The sequence below is a fragment of the Camelus bactrianus genome, chromosome 9, assembly GCF_048773025.1.
Source record: "Camelus bactrianus isolate YW-2024 breed Bactrian camel chromosome 9, ASM4877302v1, whole genome shotgun sequence".
In the NCBI taxonomy this organism is placed as follows: Eukaryota; Metazoa; Chordata; class Mammalia; order Artiodactyla; family Camelidae; genus Camelus; species Camelus bactrianus.
Genome location: NC_133547.1, coordinates 5,619,035 through 5,646,054, shown reverse-complemented (window position 1 = coordinate 5,646,054; position 27,020 = coordinate 5,619,035). Strand labels below are relative to the sequence as shown.

Below are 27,020 nucleotides of genomic sequence, written 5' to 3'. Positions count from 1 at the left end.
CCAGACCTGGGCAAGCATGGGGGTCCCTACTTTGCTTACTGAGCCCCTCAGGCCTAGACTTGGCCTCCCAGGGCCTCAGTCTCTCTGTAACGTGGGGACAAGCGACCTGAGGACTCGAGAACAAGCATGTACTTCGGCAACACAGCCCAGCCCAGGGGCAGCATGGCCACTGAGAACACAGCATCCTCCTCCTTCAGTGAAGTCCGTTATCCATCATCTCACCCCTCACCGCTGACAACAAATCCTAAACTTGCCCCTGCTAGGAGGTTCCAGGCCATGCCAGGTACAGCCCTCCACTGGGGTAGGCAGAGCCTGAAGGCTCCGTGCCCCACGCCCAAGGAGTAATCCTCTCAGCCTCCACCACAGGCCGGCCCTCCTTGGCAACCCAAGGCGGGCAGGGAAAGGCTCTGGCCAGAGTGGGAGAGGAGAGAGCCTGAACTCCGCTGGTCCTCAGCACCCTGGGACGACTGCTGTGCTCAGACCTGTCTCATCCCTGCCCCCCAGCCTCCCAGCCCCGCCCCCTGCCCGCCCAGGCTGAGCCCTGCGACCTGGTGATTAAGGCTCTGGGGTCAGACAGCCAGAGTCCTGATTTAGACTGCCCTTGACTGCTTCTGTGACTTGGGGCAAGTTTCAGACCTCTTTGGGCCGCTTCGTCATCTGTACAATGGGGCTTATAAGATCCACCTCCTAGGACTGGTGAGGATTAAATGCCTTTGCACATGCCGGGGGCTCAGTGCAGCGCCTGGCACCCTTTAAGTGCATCATTCATCCTCCACCTCCTCCTCCTCCATGCCTGAGCTCATGCCGGCCCATCACAGAACACCATCCCCACCTCTGCGCCTGGTCTGGGTCCTCATCACTCACGGCTGCTGAGAAAAGTCTTTTCACTAAGCCCACTTGCTCATCTCTGCCCGGTGACCTCTTCCTCCCAGATGCCCACTCCCTTCCTTTATGTGACCCTCCATCCATGCACCTGTCTGTCCTTCCTCCCTTCCCACTCCCCCAGCTCCTTCCGTTCCATCTAGGAGTTGCCTCCTGAGGCCTCCCAAGCCAAGCCAGGGTGCTGAGTCTGGCCTGATGCCCCCAACCCAGGCGCAAATAACGCAAGGGTAACATCTATACCAGAGGGACATGCCAGCAGCCAAGCGCACCCCAACTTGGCCTAAGACAGTGGGTGGGGCCCGTGGGGATGTGGGGTTAGGTTTAGGCTTAGGCCCCGCCCCTCTCCCTCAGCCCCGCCTCCATCCTGCTCGGCTGTATCCCTCAGCTCTCATCTCTGTCCATCGGGCATAGCAAGCATAGTGCGCACACACCTGTATTGTGCCGGGCGCCTCCTGTACTGTCTCCCTCACCCCAGCTCCGCCAGGGCAGGGACGTGAATCTGTCCTGCTCCCTGTGACCAGAGTAGCGCCTGGCACACAGTAGTTGCTCAAGAAATGAATCAGGTACGTGAACCGGGTGCTCCAGATGGATTAGCCAGGCTCCCCGCTCAGGGCCCGCTTTCAGGTGGCGACTTCATGGCAGCGTTGTGAGGACCAGACTCTCGATATCTGTGACCCGTGAGGGAGAGCACCTGCCTGGGCAAGTGGGGAGGGCACTATGGAAGTTCAGGGACAGTGTGTTTTCTGAAGGGCAGGAAGGGTGGGGCTGGGGCGCCCCTGAGTGAGGTCTGGCTGGGATGGGAGGGCCCAGTTCAGGAAGGGTCTGTGGTGACTCTGGCAAGGGGCGAAGGGGACAGACTGTGGCCAAGAGTCTGGGAGGAAGCTGGGACAAGTGTCCTGATGCAGGGATGGGCTGTGCGGACAGAGTCAGGACTCAGTTATAGTTACGTAACCAAGCCCGGGGTGTGGAGCCCAGGTATTAGGAAGGTAGCCAAGAATTAGGAAGCATCAGCGATAGCGCTGAAGAAACCCAGCTTCTCCCCCATCTTCGGCCTCTAGGGCCTCAGTCTGCTCAGCTGAGAGGTGGGGATGAGAGCTCCTGGGGCCGTCCTCGCGAGGTTCAAGGCCGCACGGCTCCGCAAAGATGGCAAGCTGTTCTCCGATTCGTTAATTTCATGGTTGTGTTTGGAGACCTCCAGTCTGTCAGGCTCTGGGCCGCGTGCTGGGGCCAGCGGCGACCACAAGGGTGATCAACAAATTCGGGTGCCGGAGGGACCCGTGGGCCTGGCTGGACTAGGGGCTCAGAGGAGATGCCTGTGAGGCCGAGATGTTTCTCTAAGTCAAGAAAGACGATGGTGACCAACCGTGATGACAGTCTCACCATCGACAGTCCCTGGACTTCTCTGCGCTGACCACTCACCAGGCCCTCATCACACGTGTGCTACCTCGTCTGACCTGCTGAGGCTGCCCAGTGCCCAGGGCCTCCAAGAGCGCCGGGCATATGGTGGCGCTCAGTCCCTGCTTGTCCAAATGTTAAAGACATTGACTTTCTCGACAGCTCTGAGGTGGAAGGACTGTTATCCCCATTTTAATGATGAAAAAACAGATCCAGACCGATTCCACGATGTGCCCAAGGAGTTACAAGTCAAACCTCAATGGTCCCCCACAATCATAAGTGCTGGTGTTAACTAGGTGAGTGCGAGAGTGGATTCTGGAAAGAGGGAACAGCACGTGTGAAGACGCTGAGCTAGAAGGGAGCAGGAGAGGGCCAGTGTGATGGCCTGAGATGGAGGAGGCTGGAGAGGGAGGGGCGGGGCTGCGTCCTGAAGGACTCTGCCTCCCTCAGGGTGGTACCAGGTGGAACACCCAGGGTTCTGAAGTTCAAAGAAGCAGACAAGCTCGCTGGCATTGGACTTGCACCGTGAGGCATGCATCCTTTCCTGAGCCGGCGCACTGGACAGACTGGCGTCTGAGGCAGCCTTGGCGCCCCTCCCAGCCCAGCCTAGCTTCGAGGCACGCAGGCTACTCTTCTGGAATAAATGGCAGAGGGGCTCCACCTCCATCTCCTCCAGCTCAAAAAAAAAAAAAAAAAAAACCAAAACCAAAAACAAACAACAAACAAACAAAAAAACCCCCAAATCTAAAACCAGGCAGAGTGAGAGCCCCAAACTGGAGACAATCCCAATGCCCATCAACAAGAAACACATAAAGAAATCGAGGTGTCTGCATTGGACAGAACGTCATCCAACAGGACGAAAGTAACAGAGGAAAAGCCACGGCTCCGGGAAACAATAAGGATGCATCCCAGCAGCCATGTGGACAGAAGAAGCTGGGCATGCAGAATGTAGGCACCTGATTCCGTTGGATTGAAGGTAAGACTCAGGGAAGGTGGTCTCTGGGGAGAAGGAGGAGGGAATGGGGGGAGGGCACGAGGTCTTCAGGGGCCTCTTTATGTTCCATTTCTTGCCCTGCTGGCATTTGTGTGGCCCTTCTCTTTATGATAATCATCTGAGTGGACATTCAGGTCCGTGTTGATCTCTGTGTGTTACACATCATAATAGTAAGTAAGGAAGAAACTGACAAGGTATCACCAGGGCTCCAGTCTGATCGCTGTGGAAACTGAGGGCCAGGAGGGCGACGGGATTATCCAGGGTCATGGGGGTGCTTCTGAGGGAAGGAAGGAAGAAACTGGAATTGGGATGGAAATCCGAGAGGGGGAATTAGGCATCCAGTCCTGGGGTCCTGGACATGGCCACTAAGGCTGGCGGCTCCCTCCTGTGCAGGTGACCCACTGGCCTGCAGGCAGGGCTGCCCTCACTGACCTCCAGAGAGGGCTGTTCCCCACCCTCTGTCCACCATTCCCTTCTTTCAAGGGCTCTGGCTGGGAAAAGTCTGGCTGTTCAAAAACTCCCTGTATCTCCTGATGCCAGCAGACTGGCCCTTGGAAATCGCCGTCAGGTCATTCAAAAGCCATTTCCGGTGTATTCCGCGGTGATGTACCATGGCGGGCTCTTCTCTGCAACAGACTGACTTTCCTGAGGCTGCACCCTGGCTGGCTGGGCTTCCTTCTCCATGCCGGCTCCTGGGGCTGAGGGCAAGCCACGGGGCCACCGCCGTCCAGGGGACCTTGGACCCGTGCCTCCGTTTCCACATGCGTAAAATGGGAGAAGCCATCCCACTGCCATCATGGGAACAAAAGAGTCAGGGCGAACCCTCCACAAATTGTAGTTTCTTCTCCCATCTCCAAGGGAAGGGTGAGCAAATCCCAGTGGAGACTTTTTTCTTAGGTTCCTGTCACATTTTGTACTTATTATTTTGAAGTTTTGTTTTTCCTGATTACACAGAGTCTTAGTATTTTATTTTATTCATTTATTTTTGTTTTTGTTTGGGGGGTAATTAGGTTTATTTATTTACTTATTTATTTTAATGGCCGTACTGGGGATTGAACCCAGGACCCCGTGCACACGCTAGGCATGTGCTGTCCCACTGAGGTCTACCCTGCCCCCTTACATAGAGTATTAGATGCCCTCTCCAAAGAAAATTGAGACTAAAAAGAAAACGTAAAGAAGAAATTAATAGCCTATGCAACACTAGTGCAACAGAGATATTGGGAACCTGTCTGGGGGGGTCTCTGGTTTTTGTTTTTGTTTTAAATGACATTTTAAAAAATTCTTATTTTTTACTGAAGTGTAGTCAGTTTACAATGTTAGTTTCAGGTGTACAGCAAAGTGATTCTCTTATGCATATTTTTTCAGATTCTTTTCCACTATGGCTCATTACAAGATATTGAATGTAGTTCCCTGTGCTATTCAGTAGTCCTTGTTCATCTATTTTATATATAGTAATGTGTATCTATCAATCCCAAAAAGACATTTTCAAAACACATTGGATGTACGACTTGCCTCCTTTGAAAGCTCAGTCTGATCTTCTAAGCATTTCTCTCTGTCATTCGAGATTCTTCGCAACTCCATCTTAATTGCTGTGCGATGTTCTGTCATAAGAACGTGCAGTGATTCACGTAACCGATGCCCTGATCACCAGGAACTGAGGCTGCTTCTACTTTCTGGCTGTTGGGCCATCCTTCCACACTGATGTCTGAAACCCTTCTGAGTATTTCTTTAGGATGGGTTGATTGGTTTCTTAGGGTGGAAACACACTTCATTGTCCTTCACACACATCGCCCACAGGACCTCACAGCCAACTCCCGGAGGGACCAGGGCAGCCCCCTAAGAGCCTGGGTGGGTACTTAACTTGGTGAGGTTAAGTACATCATGTCTTCTGATCCAGCAATTCCCCCGGGTGCATTCCAAAGCTATTAATCACACAGCCCCCAAAGGCCTCCTGAGGGAGGATTTGTGGTGAAGGCAGCTCAAAGCTTCCTGGGGGTGGGGGGCAGGAAGGGGGGGCGCCCACCAAGGGGAATTCTGTAGCAGTTAAAGTAACAGAGTAGACACACACACACACACACACACACACACATACACAGTGACCGGGATGGCGCTGAAACCCTCAGGCCAAGTGAAAACACTGAGACAAAGAGAGCCATCTACAACGCGGCTTCATTTCCATAAATTAGAAATACGTGGGCACCAAGCAACAACAAGCATTTTGCAAACACACACGAGTCGAAAGGTCCAGAGTAAGCGCTTGAGGATGGCTGGCTCTGCGGGGAGAGGGGGGCAGAGTGGGGACCCACAGACATGGCCATGACAGAGGAAGGAGGCCCAGGGAGGACCCGCACCGGGCTGAGGAGGAGTGAGCTGGCTGAGCCCAGCCTAGGGCACAACTTCTGCCTGGACCCAGAGGAGATGGAAGAGCAGGGGTGTCTCTGGGCCTGCCAGGTGGCGGCATGTGCCCGGCCTGAGCGGCATCGGGGCTGTGGGGCAGAGGGAAGGCGAGTCCTCCGGCCTTTGCTTAGAAAGCATCTCTGCAGGCTCAGCCCCTTTCCCCCGGGCCACTCGTGCACTTGGAGTCTCCATGCTGCCTGTGATCCTCGCCCTCACTGCACTGCAGGCCAGGGGCGAATGGGAACCTTAGGGCTGCCCCCTGTTTTCAATGTGGGCGCTGCAGGATTTGCCTCCTGCTCCCGCTCTTGGATGGTCCCTGGCCTCTGCTGGGTCCCCTGAGGCTGGCCTTCCATTCCTTCACAGACAAATATCTGCTAAGCACCTACTGTGCACCAGACTCTGGTCTAGGTGCTGGGGTACAGCAGGGAGTAGGGTGAAGTCCCTGCCCTCATGGGGTGACTGTCCATGCAGGAGCCAGAGGACAAGCAGGTGACCGTGGACAAGGAGGGGCTCTTGAATCTTCAGAATTCAGGCCATCTCTACGGAGCTTTGGGGCCAGGACTCGTGCGTGCTCAGGTGTGCGTGTGTGTGAATGCGTTTTGGGAGGTCATAGCTTCTGATCCACAATTCCACTTCTAGGAATTTATCCCAAGGGCAGAATCCAGAAAAATACAAAGAACAAATACCGAGGATGTTCACTGCAGTGTTATTCATATCAATTAAAACATTGGAAATAAGACGGGACTAGTTAATTACCAGGACACCCACCCACCGGAATCCTATGCCGTCGTTAAAATCCATATAATAGACAAGCATCAGAGCCAGGGAAAAAGATGTTCATGGTTAAACTCTGAGGTGCCAAAAGCCAGTCGCAAACCAGTATAAAACGGCATAATTCCTTTTTTTCCTTTAAAAAAAGGAACAAAGCAAAAAACCCGTTTACAGACCCGAGCCTATCACGGACACGCGTGTAGAGTATCTGAATGAAGACAGCAAAAGTTAAAGGGAGTTACCTGTGGCTGTCGGGTTACACTTGGCTTTTGTCCCTGTGTCTTATTTTGGTCTATTCTCTAGTTTTTCTCTATTAATTTATATTCATTCTCTAATACAGAATTTAAAAACCACACTTACACAGGCACAGTAAAGAATCGGGAAGTCTTTAAAACAAAATGTAAACAAGAGTTATTTATATCTAGGTGGTGGGGTAGGGGTGAGTTTTAAAATTTTTTTATCTGGATAATTAAAAAGTTATTTTGTAAGACACCTCTCATTGCTCCCGAGGTGGCCCCACTCCTCCCGATTTTTCAGAATCACCTGTTTTTAAAAAAAAATTTAAATTTATTATTGTATTATTTAATTATTTTATTTTGGCAGGAGGTGGCGGAGGTAATTAAATTTATCAATTTTTTTCTTTTTTGTGTTTTTAAATTTTTTAAATAAAATTTTTTTTCTTTTTTTTTTTAGGTTTATTTATTTTTAGAGGAGGTACTGGGGATTCACCTGGGACCTCATGCATGCTAAGCCTGGGCTCTGCCACTGAGCTATACCCACCCCCCTCATGATGGCCATTTTGGGGTAAACTTTACAATATACACAATCCATGGATGCCTGAGACCTTTGCAAGACTTAGTAAATTTGTTTACTAAATAAATTTTTATTACTTATTTAGTAAATAAATTCACGTATGTCCACAGGGCACACGTGTATATTCTGACAAGGATGTCAGTCAAATGCTTTGCAGGCCAGTGGCCTGGGAGATGGGGTGACAGACACACCAGCAAACAGGTCGTACCAAGAGGCCAACTCAGACCTATAGAGTCATCATCTTCTGCCTTTCCCTGCATTGCTCTGCTGGAGAATCCTGTCATCTCCACCTTCAAAACAGACCCAGAACTGTCCACTTGTCACCACCTCCACTGCCACCAGCCTGGGCTGAGCTGGACCACCAGAATCTCTCTCCTGACTCTGCAGCAGCCTCTGAACAGGCCTCCCCACTGTCACCCTTACCCTGGCAGTACCCCACCAGGCCCCTTAGCCCCCTCTTTGCCCTCACCTCCCCCTTCTTCCCCGGCTCGCTCTGCTCCCGCCACACCAGTCAGCCTCCTGGCTGGTCCTCCTACACACCAATCAGTCTCCACCCCAGGGCCTTTGCACTTGCAGGCCTCTGCCTGGAATGCCCTTCCACAAGGCTCCCACTCTCACCCCTCCAAACGTTTACTCAGATGTCACCTTCTCCACAAGGCCATCCTGGCCTCCATATCTTTATAGCTGCAGCCAGCAATTCCTCCCCTCAACCAGTTCCTTTCCCCACGACCCTTAGCATCTTTAATGCAGCACTGGTTACTTCTAGACAGAGATCTAGAATTGGGCTCAGGGAGGGTGGGGCTGGGTGTTCGGTATTTTTCACTGATGCATCCGAAGTGCCTGGACCACTGCCTCTTACACAGATGACAACCGAGAGATACTGAACAGACAGAAGCATCAAGGGCAAGGACAGGGGTGTTGTGGGTTAGGGGGCTAGGGGCCCAGAGAGGAAGGAGGTGAGGGGAAGGGAGGCTGGGGGACCCCAGGGCTGTAGAAAGGTGTGTTTGGGTCCCAGAGGGATGCTCTGAGCTGGGAGCTGGGGGCTCAGGGCTGGGAGAGTGACTGGTCATCCCAGTAGAGCTGTGGAGGGTTTAAGCCGAGGGCACCATGAAGCTTTTGTGGTGGTCCCTGGGAGGATGGGTCGGTCTAGGGTGATTATATGTCGGTGCCCTGCCCAGGTCCGTGGGCAAGGGAGCCTAGCGCGGGCTGGGCATTCAGTTGCTGTTGGTGAGACTGTGCACCCTCAAGAGAAACTGGTCACATTCCACCAAAGGGACGCTGCTGGCCTTGGGTGGCCGGTGGTGTGGACCCCGCATCTCCTTGTCACAGATGCACTCCCTGACGCTCGAACATCCCCACTTCTGGCTCCCATTCCCCAGTTATCCCAGCCTGGCGTGCTGTCCCATTTTTTGGTTCATTGCGTCTTCTCTTCTAGAATGTAAGCCTCGCAGGGGCAGGGAAGGGCTTGGCGGTCTTGGTTATCACCTACAAAAGGGCTTGGCCCAGAGCTGGTGCTGACAGCATCTGTTGACTGTCACACGAATAAATGAAGGATGGATGGAGCCCAGGGAACAAGGGGGCAGGTGTGCGAAGAGAGTGACCTGAGAGAGTCACCCCTTTAAGGGACAGACAGTGCAGCTTGAGGGATGTGAGAGAGATTCAGAGTGCACTAGTAGAAAAGGTACCCGCCCTCGGGGGGAGGTGACTGGTGAGGAGGGCCTTAAGCCCGCAGACACAGCCTGCAGGAGCAGGGGTCAGGTGATGTGACCTCAACTCCGGCTTCAGTGGTCCTTGACCGATAGCCACCCAGGAAGGGACAGCCTTGCTTTTGGCAGCCCCTTGGCACTGCCCCCAAAAAGTTGCCCTCTCTCCCCTACAGAGGGGGGCCCTGGTCCCCAGGCTATCCCCAGGGGACCAGACCAGGATGTAGAGTTGGGGTGGGGAAGGTTAGCTCTGAGTCCTCTTCTCTCCTGCCTCTGCACGGGGGCAGGGGATTAACCTAATGCCTTTACAACAGTGGTTCTCAACCAGGGATGATTCCCCTCCTCCCCAGGGAATCTCTGGCAACATCTGGAGACATGTTGGAGCTGGGGGCGGGGCGCTATGGCATCTAGTGCCGGAGATGCTGCTCACCACCCTATAGCGCACAGGACAGCCCAACCCCCCCACACCAGGGATGATCCAGGCCAAAAGTCAACAGAGCAGAGGGGGAGAGACCCTGATTCAAAATAGCACAACTCTACCCCCAAAGCATAATTTATGGCCCATCTTAATCAGAATAGCCATCAGACGGCAACTGCTCCATCCATCCATCCATCCGAGCACCAGCCAGGTGGCCACGTGGCGCCAGGTACTAGGGCACACTCAGCTCTCACACCAGCCCAGTACCGCGCAGCAAATGAGTGCTCGTTAGGTGCCAAGATGACTCTAAAATCCTTGAAAAGTATGAGGCCCATCAGCCCTCGTGCCAACCCCTTGGGGTGGGGCTCTTATCATCCCCATTTTTCGGATGGGGAAACTGAGGCGCAGAGTCATGCTGCCACGTGCCCAATGCCACACTTGCAGGCAGCACAGGGGCCTTGGGGAAGGGTCACTCCCAGCACGACCTGTGGCTTAAGGACCAGGCTGAGGGCTAGCCTGTCCTGTGCCATGGGAGGCAGACAGGTGGTCCTGCCCTGGGGCCCCAACACGCTGGTGCTGGCACAGACACAGGGAGCCTTGTGCTGAGAAGACGCAGACAGCCTGGCTCAAGTTAACACGATGCAAACAGCATCCCATCAGTGCCCAGGGGACGGCGCGTGAAGAGCTGGTGGGAATGCCCAGGAGGCTTTCTCCAGCTCAGGGAGGAGGGACTGGCCACCACCTGTGCCCCTCCCCCAGTGCCACCTGTACCCCTCCACCCCCCACCAGCCGCCAGCCTGACTCACCTGGATGCTGTTCTCCTGCAGGTTCAGGTACCGCGTGTTGACGGGGATGCTGGCTGGGACCTCGGCCAGCTCTCTCCTTGTGCAGATCACCCGGCTGGCCTGGTTGCTGCAGGAGCAGGCCGAGGGGCAGGAGGTGGCTGGCGGGGAGCCCCCTCCAGCGGCAGATGTCATGGCCACGCCGCCCCCGCCGGCCCCCAGGGGTGGGGAGAAGAGCCAGAGGAAGAGCAGGGCCCCATGGGGCCAGGACATCCTACCAGGTGGCAGTGGGGGGCACAGGGAGCCGCGGGCGCGCGCCATCCTCAATGTTCATGCTCCGCGTGGGCGCTGGGGGGCTGTCGGAGGGGAGGGGAGAGAGGGAGAGGCTCAGTGAGGGACCCTGAGTGGCCCAGCTCCTCCCTGACAACCAGGCAGCTCTGCCACTGCTGCCAGCACTGTGCCCTCCCCGCCCCATGCTCAGGCCCCTAGGGGGCCGGGCTCCTGAAGCCCCCCTGTGGAGGGAGAGGCAGCCGGGTGAGGACAGTCCAGGAGGCCTAGGGAGGCAGAGAAGGGGGCTGGCCCTGCTGGGCCTGCGCTCATTTCATCTTGTCCTCTCCAGTCCGGGAAGACTTTATGCCCATTTTGCAGAACAGAAAACTGAGTCTGGGGGGAGAGGAAGTGCTTGCCTGAGGGCGCTGGGCCAGCAAGGGGAGGAGTTGGCCAGATGAAAGCCTTTGTCTTTGTTACGAGGCAGACGGACAAAACACAAGCGACAGAGAGGGTGAAGGGCCAGGCCAGGAAGTCGGAGCAGGGATCTGGCCCGGCCCAGCATCGCCCAAGTCTCTTCACCACCTGCAAGCACCTCTGGTGGGGGATCCAGCCTCCTGGACCCCTCTCCCTCACCTCTCCCTCCCGGGAGTGTGTGCAGAGGCCAAGTTTCCCCAGTATCCTGAGCACCCATCACGCTCGGCCCAGCTGCCCAGACTCCTCTCTCCCGTCACCCTGGTCCAGGCCCTGTGGGCCTTGCTGCAGCAGCTGGAAGGACTTGAGTTAAACTCAAAGGGGGGATTGAAGGAGGGGAGGTGTCCGACAAGGCAAGTGTGGAGGGGCCGGCAGGTGAGGCCGGTGGGACAGGAGGAGACTGGAGGCAATGATGGGGAGGAGGTGGCCGAGGGTGGCCTGGGGTGGGCAGGTACTCGAGGCGGCAATGGCAGCTGATGGGCCCGTGCCAGCAGCTGCTGCAGGATGGTGCTGGGGAAGGGGCTGGTGGGCTGGGGGCCCCGAGCCTGAGCTCGGGGATGGGGGTAGGCAGCATGAGGTCAGGCTCTCCCCTCTCCTATTTCTACAGGATGAGATGGATAGGAGACTGGGCTCATGGTGACAGTAACAACGATAATAACAGCTCTGGAATTCAGAGTAAGCCCCTTCCATGCACCAGACTCTGCACATGCTGGTCTCCTTTAAGCCTCCCAGGAACCGTGGGAGGATGCTGTCAGGACGCCCAATTTACAGATGAGGACACTGAGGTGCTAGGAGGGAAAATGGCTTGTCTCAAACATGGAGCTGGCCGGGTCCTGGCAGAGGGGGATTGTGGTCCTGGCTTTACTCCGCGGGCTCCCCACCCTCCCTTCCACGCAGCGTCTCTTGTGTACACAAACGCACCCACGCGCACCCACGCTCGCCAGCTCTGCTCCAGTACGGCTGACCCCAGAGTTCCCCACTAGCGGGGAGGACAGGGGCACGGGGAGCCATCTGCACAGACACGCACACCGGCAGTGGTGACAGAGGCACCCCCTCACACAGTGCACTCTCAGACCCACGGACACAGGGCCACCTGCACCCTTCACAAGTGTGTGCGCGTGCAAAAACACACACGCATACTCACTCCCTCCTACAGTTTCCAGTATCATTTTAACTCAGATAAAAATGCATGTGCGTATGTCTGTGTGTTTGAGCTGAGAGACAAAGACACAGAGACAGAGACACAGAGACAGAGACGGAGATGGAGAGATGGGAGTGGGCTCCGGGGAGGGTTGACACTGTGTCTACATCCCAGACTCATTTTCCTACCTGGAGGGCTGGGGGCTGCATGTGCCTCTATCTGTGTGTCCTGTGAGGGCGGTGGGGCCTTTGCGTCCCCGTGTGTGACAGGGAGGTCTATGCTCCGTCCTTGTCCTCAGCCCACCATTCTGGTTCCCATCTCCCAAGACTGGCGATGACCCATCCCACACCCTCTAAGCCAAGGGGCCGGCGGCACAGCCCAACGGGACGAGGTCTTGAGGCTGGAGGACCCACAGGCCAGGATGCCCGCAGCGCCCACCCCAGGTCTGGACCCGCTGCTGTGTCTCTCTCTATCTCCACCACTGTCCCCATGTCGCCCGCTGCCAGCCCGCATTCCCCCCAACCTCCATGACGGCTTCTGCAGTGCCTGGGCCTCCCTCCCCTCCCCTCCTCGCCCTCCCTCCACCATCTCCGTCCTTGTCTCCCCCAACAGTGAGGGACACTCACCCCAGTGGCTCGGCTTCCGCTGGGCCTCTCCCTGTGCCCCAGGCCCCCCCTCCACATGCCTCCAGCCGCCTGGGGCTCTGCTTGCCCAGCTCTCCAGGGCTTCCTGTCGAGGTTGTGCTGGGGGGGGGCGCAGGGGCTTCCTGGGTCTCCCCGCGCCCCCCCCTCGCCTGTCACCCTTCCCACCCCCCTGGGGGCTGTCGAGGCCACTGCAGCAACCGTCTCCTCCTCCCCTCCCTGCTCGCCTCCTCCTGTCTGTCTCCTACCCCCACCCCCACCCCCACCTCTACTCTCCCCACACCGCCAGCCTCTCCTCTTCACCCACTGACCCCAGCCCCCTTCTCTCTCCCAGCCCCTCTGCCTCTGGTCCCTGTCCACCTCCTCAGGCCCCAACCCCCTCCTCAGGCCCCCCCCTCACTCTCTCCCTGCCCTTGGGACCACCAGGCCCCCCTCTCCTTCGCCTCCATCTCCTCCTCACTCTCGCTCGCTCCCCATCACCCGCTTTATGTAGGTCGGGGAGCCCGTCTGGGTCAGATTCTCTGTCTCTCTGTCTGTCTGTCCGTCTGTCTTGGTCTCCCTCAGCCAGGCTCTGTCTGTTTCTCTCTCTTTCCCCGCGATTACAATTTCTAGTCACACGGCAGTGCAGAGCCAAGCAGTGTCTCAGCTCCCTCCCTCCCTCCCCACCCCCTCCCTTCTTTCTCTCCTCCCAAAGGGGGAGGGCACCTCTCCTCCCTCCTCCTCGGGCCCCCCTGCCTTGCTCCGGAGGCCTCCCCCTCCCCCGCTAATCAAAGGCTCTGTTATCTAATTAACCCATTGGTTCTGGGCAGCCAGGGAAGGTCGGGGAAGCAGGGGAGGAAGGTTGACGGCTGGGCAGCCCAGGGAGTAGGGGGGCTCTGGGCCGTGCCAAGCCTGGCCTTGTGGTTCAGACGGCCTCATCAGCTGCATAACCAGGGCTGGGCCACCACTGACCGCCCCCCACCGCTGGCCACACCCCCCCTCCTGCACCTGCCCCCTCCCTGCCCCAGGGCAGACAACCTAGCGCAGGCTCTGCTGCAGGTGTTCCCCCCTGACCCTGGGACCCCAGGAGCTCCCCAAAGCCCCCACCACGCCCCACAGCCCTTTACTCCGACCCCTACCTCTGACAGACCATTGACCCTGGGCCAGCACTACTGTCACACCCCCCCCCCTCCCGTCCTTCAGCCGAGGGCCAACCCCTGTTTGTGCCACAAAGAAACCCACCCCCAGGTGCAGCCCTCTCCCCTTAGCCAGATCCTGCTCTCCGCCTCCAGATACACTTCTGCAAAGTGGGCTGGGCCGCCTCCTCCATTCATTGTATTCATCAGTCCATCCATCCATCCAACAGATATTTTCCGCATCCCTACTATGTGCAGACACTGGTATAGATGCTGATAAATGCTACCTCCACACTCCAAACCCAGGACATCCTCCAGCCACCCAGGGACAAGAAGCAATGGGAGAGCACACTGATTGAGAGCCAAGAGGCCTGGGTTGGAATCCTGGATCTGCTGTTTATTTGCTGTGTGACCTCAGGCCAGTGACTTCATTTTTCTGAGCTGCAGAAAAATGTTGTGTAGCCGGGAATAATGGGATCTATCTCACAGGGCAACTGGGGAACTGACCGTCTCAGTAGATGGCTCTGTCTTTACAACAAATGCAGACCCGACCACCTCTCATCCCCGCCACCATCTCTGACCTGGACCACTTCTCATCCCAGCCACCATCTCTGATCAGATTCGCCTCCTCGCTGGTCTCCCCACTTTAACCCTTGCTCTTCCTTCCCAGACTGTTCCCACAGGAAGCCAGAGGGGTCCTCTCAATGTCCAGGTCAGACCCCTACCTCCTCCCCTGCTCACTCACATTGGCCTCTGCACTGTTTCCAGTACAGGCTGCGTCCACTGCTGTCTCAGGGCCTTTGCACCTGCTCGCCTCAGTTGTCCCTATCTTCCCTTAGGTCTTTGCCCAGAGATCACCTTTTCAGCCAGGCCAGTCCGACCACCTTGAGTCACATAGCACCCCCGCCCACACCAGAAAAACTTAAAATGTCTCCCTCCCCAGTTTCCCTGCCGTCCCTGTTCAGTCATACAGAGACACCCGCTCAGCCACATGCCCAGCTCTGTACTCCCAGCCCAGGACATGCCCTGCCAGCTGCACATCTCACATCACAGACATCCCCAATCTGGGGTCCTCTCCCATCCCAGGAGGCCAGCCTGGCGGAGGCAGCACATCCATATGCCATAAACACAACAGCCTTCAGCTGGACATCTGTTGCCCATGTCATGGCGCTGCCTGGCTGGCTAGTTTCCAGATACTATACCTGAGGTCCCAAACAGCAGGTCCTCAGGGAAGCTGCACACACTCCACTAATTGCAGGCCCTGTGGGGAGCCATGCCTCAGTTGCCTCCTGTGTGGGCTACACTTCTGGACATGGCTGTGCGCCCAGGGGATTCCTAGCCCCACATAGATCCCTCCAACACAGCTAACAGGGGTGCTGGCTAACCATTCTCTCCTGAGAACGTTCCCAAAGCCAGGCTCGGTGTCCGTGTCTGTCTCATACCAACTCCCTGAATCACGCCACCCTCAGGAATGGTAAGGTCCCCCTGCACTGGGCACTGACCAGGCGCCGTCCTGGGAGTCTGACTTGCATTCACTGTAGTTCTCCCAATGGCCCTATGAGAGGGGACTGCTCTTACCCCCACTTCACAGACAGGGAGGTTGAGGCACCCAGAGGCAAAGTTACTTGCCCAAGGCCAAAGACACAGCTGGGAAGTGGCCCCTTCCCGGTTAGCACCCCGAGAGCCAAGGGGTCCCAGAGACCCTCAAGATCCTTGTCCTGACAGCAGCGACAGTTCCCTGGGAGGTCTCCTGGGAGGGGATGTGGAACAAAGGCCTGCCCTCTGTGGCCCCCACTGGCCGCGGCGCACCCCTGAGAGTGGCGAGAAGCCCTCCTTAGTCCTCACTACGGGCCCAGCACCAAGCTTAGTGCTGCCCTGGCCTCGAGACGCCGGCTTCTCCCCATGGCCCAGGGAAGAGGGGACTGTTCTCGTGTCCCTTTTCGCAGATGGAGGAGTAGATCTGGAGGGTTGAAGGCACTAGCCAAGGGTCACGCAGCCAGTGTGGACAGCCCCGGGACAGTGGGGAGCAGAATGCGGGGTCCAGCCCTGGGCCAGATCACCCGGCTGCTGCCGTCACCCCAGTGCCCCGGGAGAGGCCGCATCACGGGAGTTCTCCATCCCCACCAAGTGCAAGGAACCAAAGCAGACTCCGAGATGCAAGAGACCCTCAGAGAGAAGAGACACAGCGAGACAGAGGCCAGAGGCCAACAAGAGGGGACAGAAAGAGGGAGAGAGGCAGTAAGAGGGGTACACAGGAACAGAGAAACCCAGAGGGCGAGCCGGGATCCAGGGCAAGGTGGAGGCATGGAGGCGCAGGCCCCACCAGCTTCGCCATCCTCCCCAGCCCAAGTTCTGAGAGATCTCGGGCACCGTGCCTGAGAGGATCCAGCAGATGGCAGATCGGAAACTAAGGGGCTCAGGGGGAGGTGTGGCGAGAGGAGAAAAGGGAGGGAGGGAACATGTCTGTCCAGGCATACTCATTTTTTTCTGGGGGAAGTTCCAAAGGTGAGAGAAAAGATAGGAAATTACCATCACAGCAAGAGGGATGGAGGTTAGATCTAAAGAAGAACTTCCTGACTGTGAGGGACTAGGGTGGAAGTAGAGCCTGGAGCCAGGAGGGTGGAGAGACATCAAAGCCAGGGAGAGCTGAACCCTTCTCTCTCTGGATGCCTGTCCAATGGGCCAGGCCAGGAGCGGATAAGGTGGGGGAGGGGGTTGTGGGCAGCACAGGGTTCAGGGATGGATGAAATACTATACGTGTGTGTTTCTCTGAGCCAGTCCAGGTTCTGAATGCTTTAAAAAGAAAAGTAACCCCAAAGGCCTGAGAACTGACAATCCCCTAACTTTTGAGACAGAACAAAGCTGGAGAAAGGCAGCCCCGGCCTCTCATGACCCACAGGCCACCAGGCAGCAGAAGCAGGCTTGCAGGGGCGGGGTGTGTGTGTGTGTTTTGGGGCGTTGGGGGGATGGTGACTTGCTTGGAGGAGGGGCTGTCCTCTCCTGTCTTCCTGCAATTCCCCACCCAGAAGACTGAGGGGTGATTAACTGGGTTTCTTATGTTCCTTTAACAAGTATTTACTGAGCGGCTCCCTACACTGGCCTCTGAAGCTCCGCCTGCACACCAGGCGCGGCCCCACCTCAGGGCCTTTGCCCCTGCTGTTCCCTCTGCCTGGAGCGGTCCTCCCTGGGTCTGTGTGGCTCTGTCTCCATTCTAGCCTCTGTTCCAATGCCACCTATGGGAGGGTCTTTCCCTAAGCACCCCTCGGCCTGCCCCTTACAGTTTTCCCTTTTCTTCACCTCCCTCGTAGGTGATGGACATCACTGATGGATAACGACTAGTTCTGTTTATTGTCTCTCTCCCCACTAGAAGGTCAGCTCCCCAGGCAGAGAGTCTGGCTGGCTTGTTTACTGCTGCATCCTCGGTGCCTGGGACCCGTCTAGTGCCCACAGAGCCTCACCAGTACTTGTGGGATGAAGGGGCGAGTGAGCGCCCCCTACCGCCGGGTTCCCTGCGGGCGCCGGGTGCACAGGGGCTAAGGAGTCTGGGGAGTTACTGGTCCAGAGGGGAGACGTACAACGGCTGAGGGAAAGGGTCTGCATAGGGTGGAGGCTCTGGAACGTCTCAGACGGGGACCGCCCCCCACCCCCCGGCCCGGAGGAGGTGATAGCAAAGCTGAGAGCCGAAGGACCAGCAAGAGGCATGCGGATGAAAAAAAGCGCATCAGGCGGAGGGACCCCTGTGCGCAAAGTCCTGGGAGCCAGAGGGGCCAATGGGAGTGGGGAATGCAGAGTCCAGCTCAGTTACAAAGCCGTCCTCCCCTCACAGGGGGCTGAGACGCGGGGGATGCTGGGGGCTGGGTTGGGCTGGGGGGTCAGTGACGGGAGGGGCAAGATCAGCTCTGAGTTGGAAAGACCCCTCTGAGTGGACTCTCAGGAGAGGCTGGAGGTTGGAGGAGCTGGACCAGAAGTCCGGGAGGAGAGAATGAGGCCATGGCTAGGGCCACAGGAATGGAGAGGAGAAAAAGAATAAAAAGATACAGCAAATTTATGAAAGTGGCAGAACTCGGAGATGTAGGAGGGGAGGCAGAGGGAGGAGCTAGGTTCTTTTTATAGATCTAGGGGTCAAATTCTTAAAACCAGGAAAGGGGAGAGGGCAGGGAAGGAGGCTGAGGGGAGGAGAATGGAGAGGTCCCTGGACACAGGACCTCCAACCCCAATCTTTGCTTGTAAGTGGTGAGCCCGCTCAGGCCAGCACCCCAGATGCTGTGGGAAGCAGTGGTGGAGAGACCCACAGCCTGGTTGCCATCAGCCACTGGCTGTGCAGCCTTGGGCCAGCCCCTCGCCCTCTCTGGGCTCCCGTTTCCTCCTCTAAACCAGGACACTGGTGACAGCACTGCGGCAAGGAGGTCCAGAAGAGGGTCTGGCACATTGCAAGTGACCAGCCAAGTGTAAGGTGGGACTTGAAGCCCGACTGGTAAGCAGGGAAAGGAGCAAACCCGGCTTGAGTCCCGGGCTGCTGCTGATTTTCTGCAACCATACCTGCTGTCCCGCAAGATGTTTCTGCATCTGAGAAATGGGAGTTGACAACGGGGATCATAGGACAAAGGGCTGGGAGGGCAGAGGGTGGGGGGAAAGCCGCCGCTGTTTGCCAGCTGGTGTGGAACTGTTTTCAATATTTGAATGGGTCTGCTGTCCCTCATCACTCCTGCCACCATGAAGCGCTCTCTCTGCACTGTCCAGGACGGTGGCCACCAGCGCACGTGGTCATCAAGTACTTGCCATGTGGTAAGTGCGACTGAGGAACTGAATTGTTGATTTAATTTAAATTAATCTAAATGTCAATGGCCACCCATGGCTGTGGCCTTCTTGGTTACTGTTTTGGATGGCATGGTTCTAACCGCTGCTACGGCCACCCTAGGGCATCCCGGCTCAGCCTTGGTCCCACTTGGAGCCATTTCTGCCTGAGTCCCCAAAGCTGGGGCTCCTTCTGCTCAGACACCCTGCCCAGCAACTTCACGGGGTTCTCCCAGGACTCTTAGAGGAGCCACGGAGATCAAAGCCAGAGAAATGAATTTAACTGAGAGACCTGAGAGCCAGGCCTGCTGACATATGAGGCCAGCTCCAGGCCAGGCCTGTGTTGCGGGAGCTGCGGGCCCACAGGGAAGGATGACAGCAGCCCCACTTCACAGAAGGGCATACTGAGGCGCAGTGAGGTCCCGAGTCCTTGCCGTACCCATGGACGCCCGGATTCAGGCAGGAGCTAAGGTGGAAGGAAGTTGAACTTCTGGGCTCCCTATACTCAGTGTGACTCTAGGAGGTGGGGGTGGCCTAACTCCGCTGCTGAACTGAATCTACCCAGGAGAGAGCTCGGGCCTAGGCTGAGCCTGCTGCTGGTGGTTTTCAAAACAGCAGTCACCGCGGAGGCCACGCAGGGGAGCACAGGGTGAGTTTGCAGGCGGGGAGGGTGCGAACCAGCACTCACTCCTGCTCCCCTCGCTGTCCCTTGAGTGTCCCCAGGGAGGGCGATGCTGCCATCTATTTTCCATCTCAGGGGCCACAGAACTACTGTCTTTGTAAAAACATGGGTTCTACTAAAAGGAACCCAAAGTTGAAAACTCCTTGAACCAGAGCAGGGTTCCTTAGACATCAGCGTGCGTCCAGATCAGCAGGGACTTGGTGAAAGCGGAGATCCTGATTGAGTGGATCCAGGGGGAGGCTGAGAGCCCGCACTTCCTGGGGATGCGGGTTCTGGAGCAAGGGGCCGAGGATCCCTGAGGGCACGTCAGGCTCCTACATTCCATTTCCGGATGAATAAGGAACGCTCCCCTTCCCACCGCCCCGTATAAGGCTGTGCTCAGGGAGGGCAGACCCGGGTTAGAACCTCTGATTGTCACACTTCCTAGCCTTGGGAAAGGGGACACTGCCTTCCAGGGCTTCAGTTTGCTCATCGTAAAATGAGGAAAATAGCTAATCGACCTCCTAGGATGGTGGGAGTCAGTGATGGGCTGAGCGCACCGCCTCAGAGAAAGGTCCCAATAAAATTCTTCTATGACTGTGAGTACCCACCTCCTCTTGGATGTCATCACGCCATCACTTTAGGAAGGAGGGACAGGTGGAAAAGAAATAGCACAGGTGTCGGGGAAACCTGGGTTTCAACTCTGACCCGCCACTTTCTCTCTGTGTTCCCCCCTGGCCCCCAGGCTCCATCTGTGAAGGCGATGATGCTAGCTTGGTGGGGACTCATGATGACATGTCTGGTGCTGGGCACTTCAGTGACACTGTTGTCATTAATAAGTGTTAATACAAGTTATCATTTTTTTCTCTCACTGGGTCAAAAGAACAAATCTTTTCCTCCTTCTGTGACTCCACCCACCAGCCCTCATATGTCAATCCAGCATTTCTGGCTGGATCCAAAACATTCATTTATCACTGAGTGGAGGGCCCACAGAATCACCTGAGGGGTCTTTGTTCCACCCCTGCCAGTCCTAGCTGGACTTGGACTGGACACTCCCACGTCGGTGAGGAAAGCCTGCTGTGAGACTGGGCAGGATGTGTCCTCTTCCCTCGGGTTTGCAGGACATAAACAAGATCGAGAGGTCAGCAACCTCTGAGTTACTGGAACTCCAGGGTCTCTTTTAAAATCTAACCTTCTGAGTCTATTATTATTAACAATCTAGTTATTGTTATTATTAACAATCCCAGTTTCTACTTGGGCCAGCACATTGCCCTCTCTAGGCTTCCGCTTCCCTCTCTGGAAAGCAGTGGCCTTGGCTGGGGAGGCGGGCCGCAGAGTGGCCAGTGCCTGGGTTTGCAGCCCCAGCTCTGCCATTTCTAGCTTGGCGATCTTGCCGCAGTTCCCCCTTTTGTCAAACTAGGGATGATGATCATGCCTCCCTCGCAGGATTACTGCGAGAAGAAACAGAAGGAACCCACGTGGAATGGCCAGCCTAGAGCCTGGCCCGTGGTAAGCTCTCAATAATGTCAGCTCTTATCATCATTATCTCTGGCCCTGCGTTTGAGGGTTCCAGGCAAGAGGACTGCAAGTCTCCGCATTTACCGCCTGGGGTTGCTCCTCTGGGAGAACTGGGGCTGCTACTGCTTTCTGATCTTTATCGCAGTGTTTGAACGAAAGCTCCCTAAGTTCAACAGCTTGGATAGGAGTGTGGGCTGAGGCGTTCACAGGGACACAGCTGAGACAGAAAGGGAGTGGCCTGGGTCGCTGCTCCAGCCCCACCTTGCCCCTTCTCTCCTCCTCATGTGGGTCACACACAGGCTTCTCAACTCCCCCACCAGGACCCAGTGTGCTCCCTCTCAGAGGACCCAGTAGCATCCTAGGATGGACTCCTGCCTGCAGGGCCCCTACCAGCCCATCTCCCAGGCCTCGGATGCAGCCCCTCCCCTCCACCTGCCATGACAACAGTTGCACGTAGGTTTCCAGGCAACAAGGGGGCATCCTGGCACACTTTTTACTCTCCTGCCACCCCCCTGTCTGGCAGAGCCACCCTACTCTCAGGGACTGGGAAGGGAAGGGAAAGGGGGCTTCTCCCCAGTAGGGATGGGGGGGGGGCCCTAAACTCAGGGGTAAGGAGCTCCCTGCACCCTTCCAGAGAGGAAACACAAACACTAGCCCTTCTATACAAGGGTGATGGTGGAGGAGCTGACGCTGGGGCTGAGCACTGTCATGGCACAAAGGGGACCCGTGTCACCTGCACCCTGACCCAGAGGTAAGACTAAGTGAAGCCCCTCCCCTCCCGGAGCAGAGCTCCATGTCCTTCGAAACCTGCACTTGGACCAGACGAACTTCCAAATGTGTATCTGCTCCCCCCACCCTCCCCCACACAAAAGGAGACCTACCCCTGCCTGCAGGCTGCAACCTGACCACGGGGGACAAGTGCTGGGCGTCTGGGCCCACTCCGGCTGTCAGCCAGCCGAGGACGGGCTGCAGCATGGCGGCTTCATGCATGCTGACGCTAGATACCGTGAGGGGCTGTGGCCACGGAGAACTTGTGTGTACTCTGCAGCCTGGCGGTCTTAAGAGTCTTCCCGCCCTTCGGATGGCAGGGAGGTGGGTCCTGGTTCCAGGGAGGTTTGCAGCTGGGACCAAAATGCCCCAGAGAATGATGGAGCAAGAGGGGAGGGCAGAGAGAGCCCCGAGCAAAAGGGCTCAGATTCTGGAAGAAAATCAAAGGAAAGAGTGTGGAGAGAGTGTCAGGGGGGAAAAAGAGAGAGAGAGAAAAAAAGAGCCACTTGAAAAGAGAAGAGAAATTAGCAGAGGTGGAAAACTGAGCTGACTATAGCAGGTGATGCAGATGGAGGAAGCAGGTTAAAGCAGAGTAGGGGGTGGTGACTGGAGGTGTACTTGAGCACAGCCCACTAGTACCCCAGAGGGAGACTATTTTTTATAAAAGCCAATAATCTGGATTTTTTTTGAGATATAATTGACATATAACATTATCTTAGCTGCAGGTGTACAACAGAATGATTCAATATTTGCAAAATGATCGCCACAATAAGTCCAGCTACAAATCACCATGTGTTGTTACACATTTTTTTCCCCTGGTGATGAGAATGGATTTTTATGTGAAATCACTAATTAAAAAAAAGTTGGCAACACATTAAACACTTTGAAAGCACTGGGGGGCTAACACTCGTGGTCCACCAGTGTAGGTGCTCAGGGATGTGGGGAGGATGAATGCAGGGAGAAAGCAGGTGGAAGCAGGCAGACAGACAGGCGGTGGAGACAGGCGGCTGGAGGTGAGGGAGAGTGACATGGGGACGAGAAAAAAGTGCAGGGAGCGTGGCTGAGCAGAGACGGAAATAGAGGCAGGTTTCACGGCTGATGAGTCTGAGGGTAGACTGAGGAGCGAAGACAAGAAGGCACTGGGCTGGGAGGGGAGGGGTGAAGAGTGAGCCCAGGGCAGAGGAAGAGAGATGGGAGATGGAGGTACAGAGACACGAGATCCACAGGACACATGCCCAGCCAGGGGAAGGGGTGAAAGATGGGGAGGAATGATGAAGAGAGGGGCCACCGTCCCAGCAAACGAGACAGGTGAGCCATGGGGGCCGGGAGGAGAGGAGGGGAGCTCGGCCAGGGGCCGGAAGAGGCCGAGAACTCAGCGCCTCCCCTCCCCCTCCCAGCACCTGCGCCTGGAGACCTGCCTCTCTCTCCACGTGGCCTCGGTGCGCGCGCTCGCCTGCGTGCGCTGGGCCCTGGCTCCATTTTCCAGAGATGTGACCATGGCCCTCTGATACCCGATGTCTTAATTCTGCTGGAGCCCTCGGACTCCAGAGTACTCTCCCAACTGCTTCTGGGTGGGATCCAGGGCAACTGCTGGGGTCCCTCCAGCCCAGACGTGTGCCCCTCACCCTGAGCTCGGGGTCTGATGGTGTGCGCGCATCTCCGCAGCTCTGAGGCCACCTCCTGTGCCTCTCGATTTGTGTCTCCCTGTGACTGTGAGGTCACAAGGCAATCCTGTGTGCGGGCCTTGTTGGCCATGCGTCTCTGTGTATCTCTGTGTCAGGGTTTGTCTCCCCGCCTCTGGCTGACACTGGGTATCCAAGCTGAGTCTGTAACTGGGTCTCTCTGATTCCACATCTGGGTCTCTGGCTGCCAGTGAATGATTGTGAGCGTTGACTGTGTGCGCGTGCGTGTGCACGCAGGCGTGCACCTCTCCCTACACATACACACCTCTGTGTCTTTCCCACGCTCTTTCCCCCACTCCACCTATGCCTGACTCGGGTCTCTCTGGCAAGTTGGACCCGGCGCCTCTGTTCGCCCCCTGCACCTCTTTGGTGCTGGAGTGCCCTTTGGCTCCTTCTTGCTGGCACCCTAGGTCTGTCCCCACGATCCCTGAGTCTGTGGCTCCCTGTGTCTCTGCCTTGCCTGCTCCCTTGCTGTGTAATGTGAGGATGGTGTGTGTTCCCCTGTCTCCCTGACTCTTCTTTCTTTTGGAAACTAAGTGAGTAACTGTGTATGTCTGGCTCCGTGGTGATGCGCCCTACTTGTGTGTGTCTGTTTGGGAGTCGGGTCCCCCTCTCTCGATCCGGCTGTGCCCCCGCCTCTCTGGCTCCCACCCTCCCCTGCCTCGTCTGAGTGTCTCTCTCGCCTCTCTGCTGCTTTGCTCTCTGTCCCTCCTTTCTGAGTGTGCGTTTTGAACACTCAAGTGCCAGGATTAGAGGAGACCCAGGGAAGCGCAGGAAGGAGATGGGAAGGGGTAAAGGAGGCCTCAAGATGTAGGTTAGAAGGACCGAGATGCAGGTTAGAAGGAGGCAGGAAGATGGAGGGGCTGGCCAGGGTAGGGGGTGGGGAGGTGGGTAGTTTTTAGCGGGGAGAGGATGCTGCCGGCTGCCTGGACCAGGAGGGAAGCGACTCTGGCTACTCCCAGCTGCCGCTGGAGTCCGAGTTCCTGTCTGGCGGCTGCGCGGCTGGGACTTGAGATGTGAGGCGCATAGCAATGGGGCGCTGCGGAGGCTCGACTGCAGCTCCCAGCTGGGGAGGGGGTGGGGAGGGGGCTGAGGGGCAGCCCTGAGGCTCCCTCCCCCTCCCCCTTCCCAGCTGGGCTCTCCCCAGGGGATTTCCCCACCCTGAGAAATTCTCTCTGGGAAAGCGCTGCCCGAGGCTGCAGGGAGCAGGGCAGGGAGAAGGGGCTGGGGCTCTGGAGGAGCAGCAGAGAGGGGGTGGGGAGAGAGGGTGAAGATGGGAGTGGCAGAGAGAGGAGGATGGAGGGGCGAGGGGGCACGGGGGTACCAGGACCCAGAGCCCCAGAGAGAAACGGGCTGGGCCCCTGGCGGGAGGAAAGGAGGAGACCATGGGTGTAGGGGCTGGAAAACGTGGGCGGAACCCTGGACAGAGCCTGGGCCTCGGGCTCCCAGGGACTGATGGGGAGTTGGAAGAAGCCGAGGGTCGGAGACGAGGTTCCAGAGAGGAGGGTCTTAGGCCTGGGGCAGGTGGTCTGGGGTTGGGGGATCTCAGGAGGGGAGGAGACAAGGACTGGGGCTCTAAGTGAAGAGAGGTCACAGAACGGGGCCCTGGACAGAGAAGGATGCAGAGAAAGAGGCTGGGAGTTCTAAGGAGAAGGCTCACCCCACCCTGCCCAGGTGAGGATCCGAAGCAGAGAGAGGAAGAGATAAGGGCTCCCGAGATGAACAGGGTGGAGACTGGGGGCCAGAGGAGTGAGGTGCTGAAGTTGGGGTCTCCTGGAGAGGCGATCGAGGGAGGGGATATCTGAGGGGAGAGCGCCAGAGATGGGGGGAATGAGAGGCTCTTGAGGGGAAAGTGAGGTGCAGGCAGAAGGTCCTAGAAGAGCAGGTGTGAGGGTGGGAAGTCTTGGGAGGGTAGTAAATGGGGGAGGGGAGGTCCCTAAAAGGAGAGGGCTAAGGACACTAGCAGGGAGGTAGTGGTCCCAGAGAGACACGTGCCCAAGGATAGAAGGCCCCCAAGCAGAATAGGGTCAAGGAAGGGGGTCTTGGGAAAAGGGAGGGACGGAGGTTCGGTTACCTATCAGGAAGGGTTGGGGGACCCCAGAGAGAGGGGCTGAAGACTGGGGAGGGGGTTGTCTCGTTCCCTAGTCACCCCCTCCGTTTTTCCCATTCTCACTTCCCAAACTCCCCGGTTCTCCCCGGTTGCCACGGCAACCGCTCCTGCCAGGCGCGGTCACCAAGGAAACCCCGTGCCCGCCTCTCCCCCCCATCACTGGCATGCCCCCCCACCCCAAGCAGCAACGGTGTGGAGGGTGGGAGGGGCAATGGAGGGGGCCAAGACCCAGACTCCCTCCCCAGGAAGGGGGTGCCCAGACCTACACCGGGCGAGCTCCCCTCGCCCCACCTCAAGCCTGCATCCTCAACCCCACAGCTAGATACGCAGCGACCGCCGGACGTACACCACCCCCCATCCCCAGGCAGCGGCGACCCCCCAACACAGAACTAGCCTGGCTCGGAGCACCCCCCCGACTGCCTCCCCCACCCGTTTCTGCTCTCCATCAGGCCCCGCCCACTGTCCTCTGCCGCCGCCCCCCCCATCCCGGAGGAGGCCTAAGACCACTGTCCCTTAATTAGAGAATGCCCCCCACCCAGCCCCCGTGGTTCCTCCTCCCGCCCCCACTCGGGCCCTTTGGTGTCTACTTACAGCGAGGAAAGGGGCTCCTTCCGGGGGGCAGCATGCCCGGCCCGCGGGGGGAGGACCCCCCCAATGAGGCACAGGAATTTGGGGTGCGAGGCCGGTTGCGGGGAGGCACGGGGGGCGGGGCTGCGGCCGGGCCCGGGTCTCCGCGTTCTTCCCCCTCCCCGGCTCCTGGGTGGGGAGGGGGCTTCCGCAGCGGCCGCGGTGGGGCTCGGGGGCCGCTCTGCCTCCTCGCTCGCCCGCCCGCCTGCCGCCCGGCCCGGCGCCCTCGTCCGCCGGCCCGCCGCCCGCCTTCCTTCTTGCCTTCCTTTCTTTCCTTCTTTCTTTCCTTGCTTCCTTCCTTCCAGCCTTCCTTCCTTCCTTCCTTCCTCCCTCCTCGGGCCGCCGGCGCCGCTCTCCCCCCACCCCACCCCCCCCAGGCCCCGGCCCCGGCCCCGGCCCCCGCCTCGGACGGTGCGGCAGCGACCGAGAGCAGCCGAGAGCGGCAGAGACGGGAGCGGAATACTGATGATGGAGGGGGAGCGGGAGGGAGGGGAGGGAGGGCGCCGGGAGGGGGGAGGCTGCCCGGGAAGGAACGGAGGGGGGAGAGGAGAGGAGGAGAGGAAGAAAGGGGGGGGGAAGAAAGGGGAGGGAGGAAAAGGGAGAGGATGGGGAAGGGAGGGGAAGGGGGAGGGGCGAGAGAGGGAGGGTGGGGGAGGGGAAGAAAAAGAGGGAAAGAAAAGAGGGAAAGACAGAGGGGGAGGCAGGGCTGAGGGAAGAGTAGGGGAAGATGGAAAGAAGGGGAGAGGGAGGCCAGAGTGTCCTGGACAGGATGGGAGGCCAGGGGAGGAGAAACTCCTGGTCCACCTTTGGTAAATGTCTGCTGGGTGAATGCGGGAGGGCAGGAGAAGGCAGGCCAGAGAAATAGGGTGGAGGGGAAGCAGAGCTGGGGAGCAGGAGGGAGTAGGTAGAGGACGGGAAACAGGGGCTGGAAGGAGAGAGAGAGTTAGGGGGCAGGAGGAGGCCCAGGAGAAGGGACGTGGGGGAAGGGAGGAGGAGGAGAGAGATGGGAGAGGGCCTGGGAACCTTTGGGGTGAGGTGAGGAGAGGGAGGGAGCAGGGGGGAGGCGC

The 27,020-nt window shown here is 57.6% G+C and overlaps 1 protein-coding gene across 3 annotated transcripts in view; it reads right to left on the bottom strand.

Annotated features, from left to right (window-relative positions):
* LRRC4B (leucine rich repeat containing 4B) overlaps positions 1 to 26,393 on the bottom strand; it is a 38,403-nt gene extending 12,010 nt beyond the window's left edge. Inside the window, exons 1-2 of one of the 3 annotated variants that reach the window (XM_074371001.1) lie at positions 25,918 to 26,393; positions 10,180 to 10,511 (exon numbers count right to left, since the gene is read on the bottom strand). In XM_074371001.1, the coding sequence (XP_074227102.1) occupies positions 10,180 to 10,476 (297 nt within the window). In that variant the 5' untranslated portion in view covers positions 10,477 to 10,511; positions 25,918 to 26,393. Of the gene's footprint in view, positions 1 to 10,179; positions 10,512 to 12,225; positions 12,549 to 12,663; positions 12,936 to 25,917 lie in introns of those variants that run through there. The other 2 variants (XM_074371002.1, XM_074371003.1) reach the window with 2 other exon arrangements.
* Between the last annotated feature and the right edge of the window lie 627 nt (positions 26,394 to 27,020).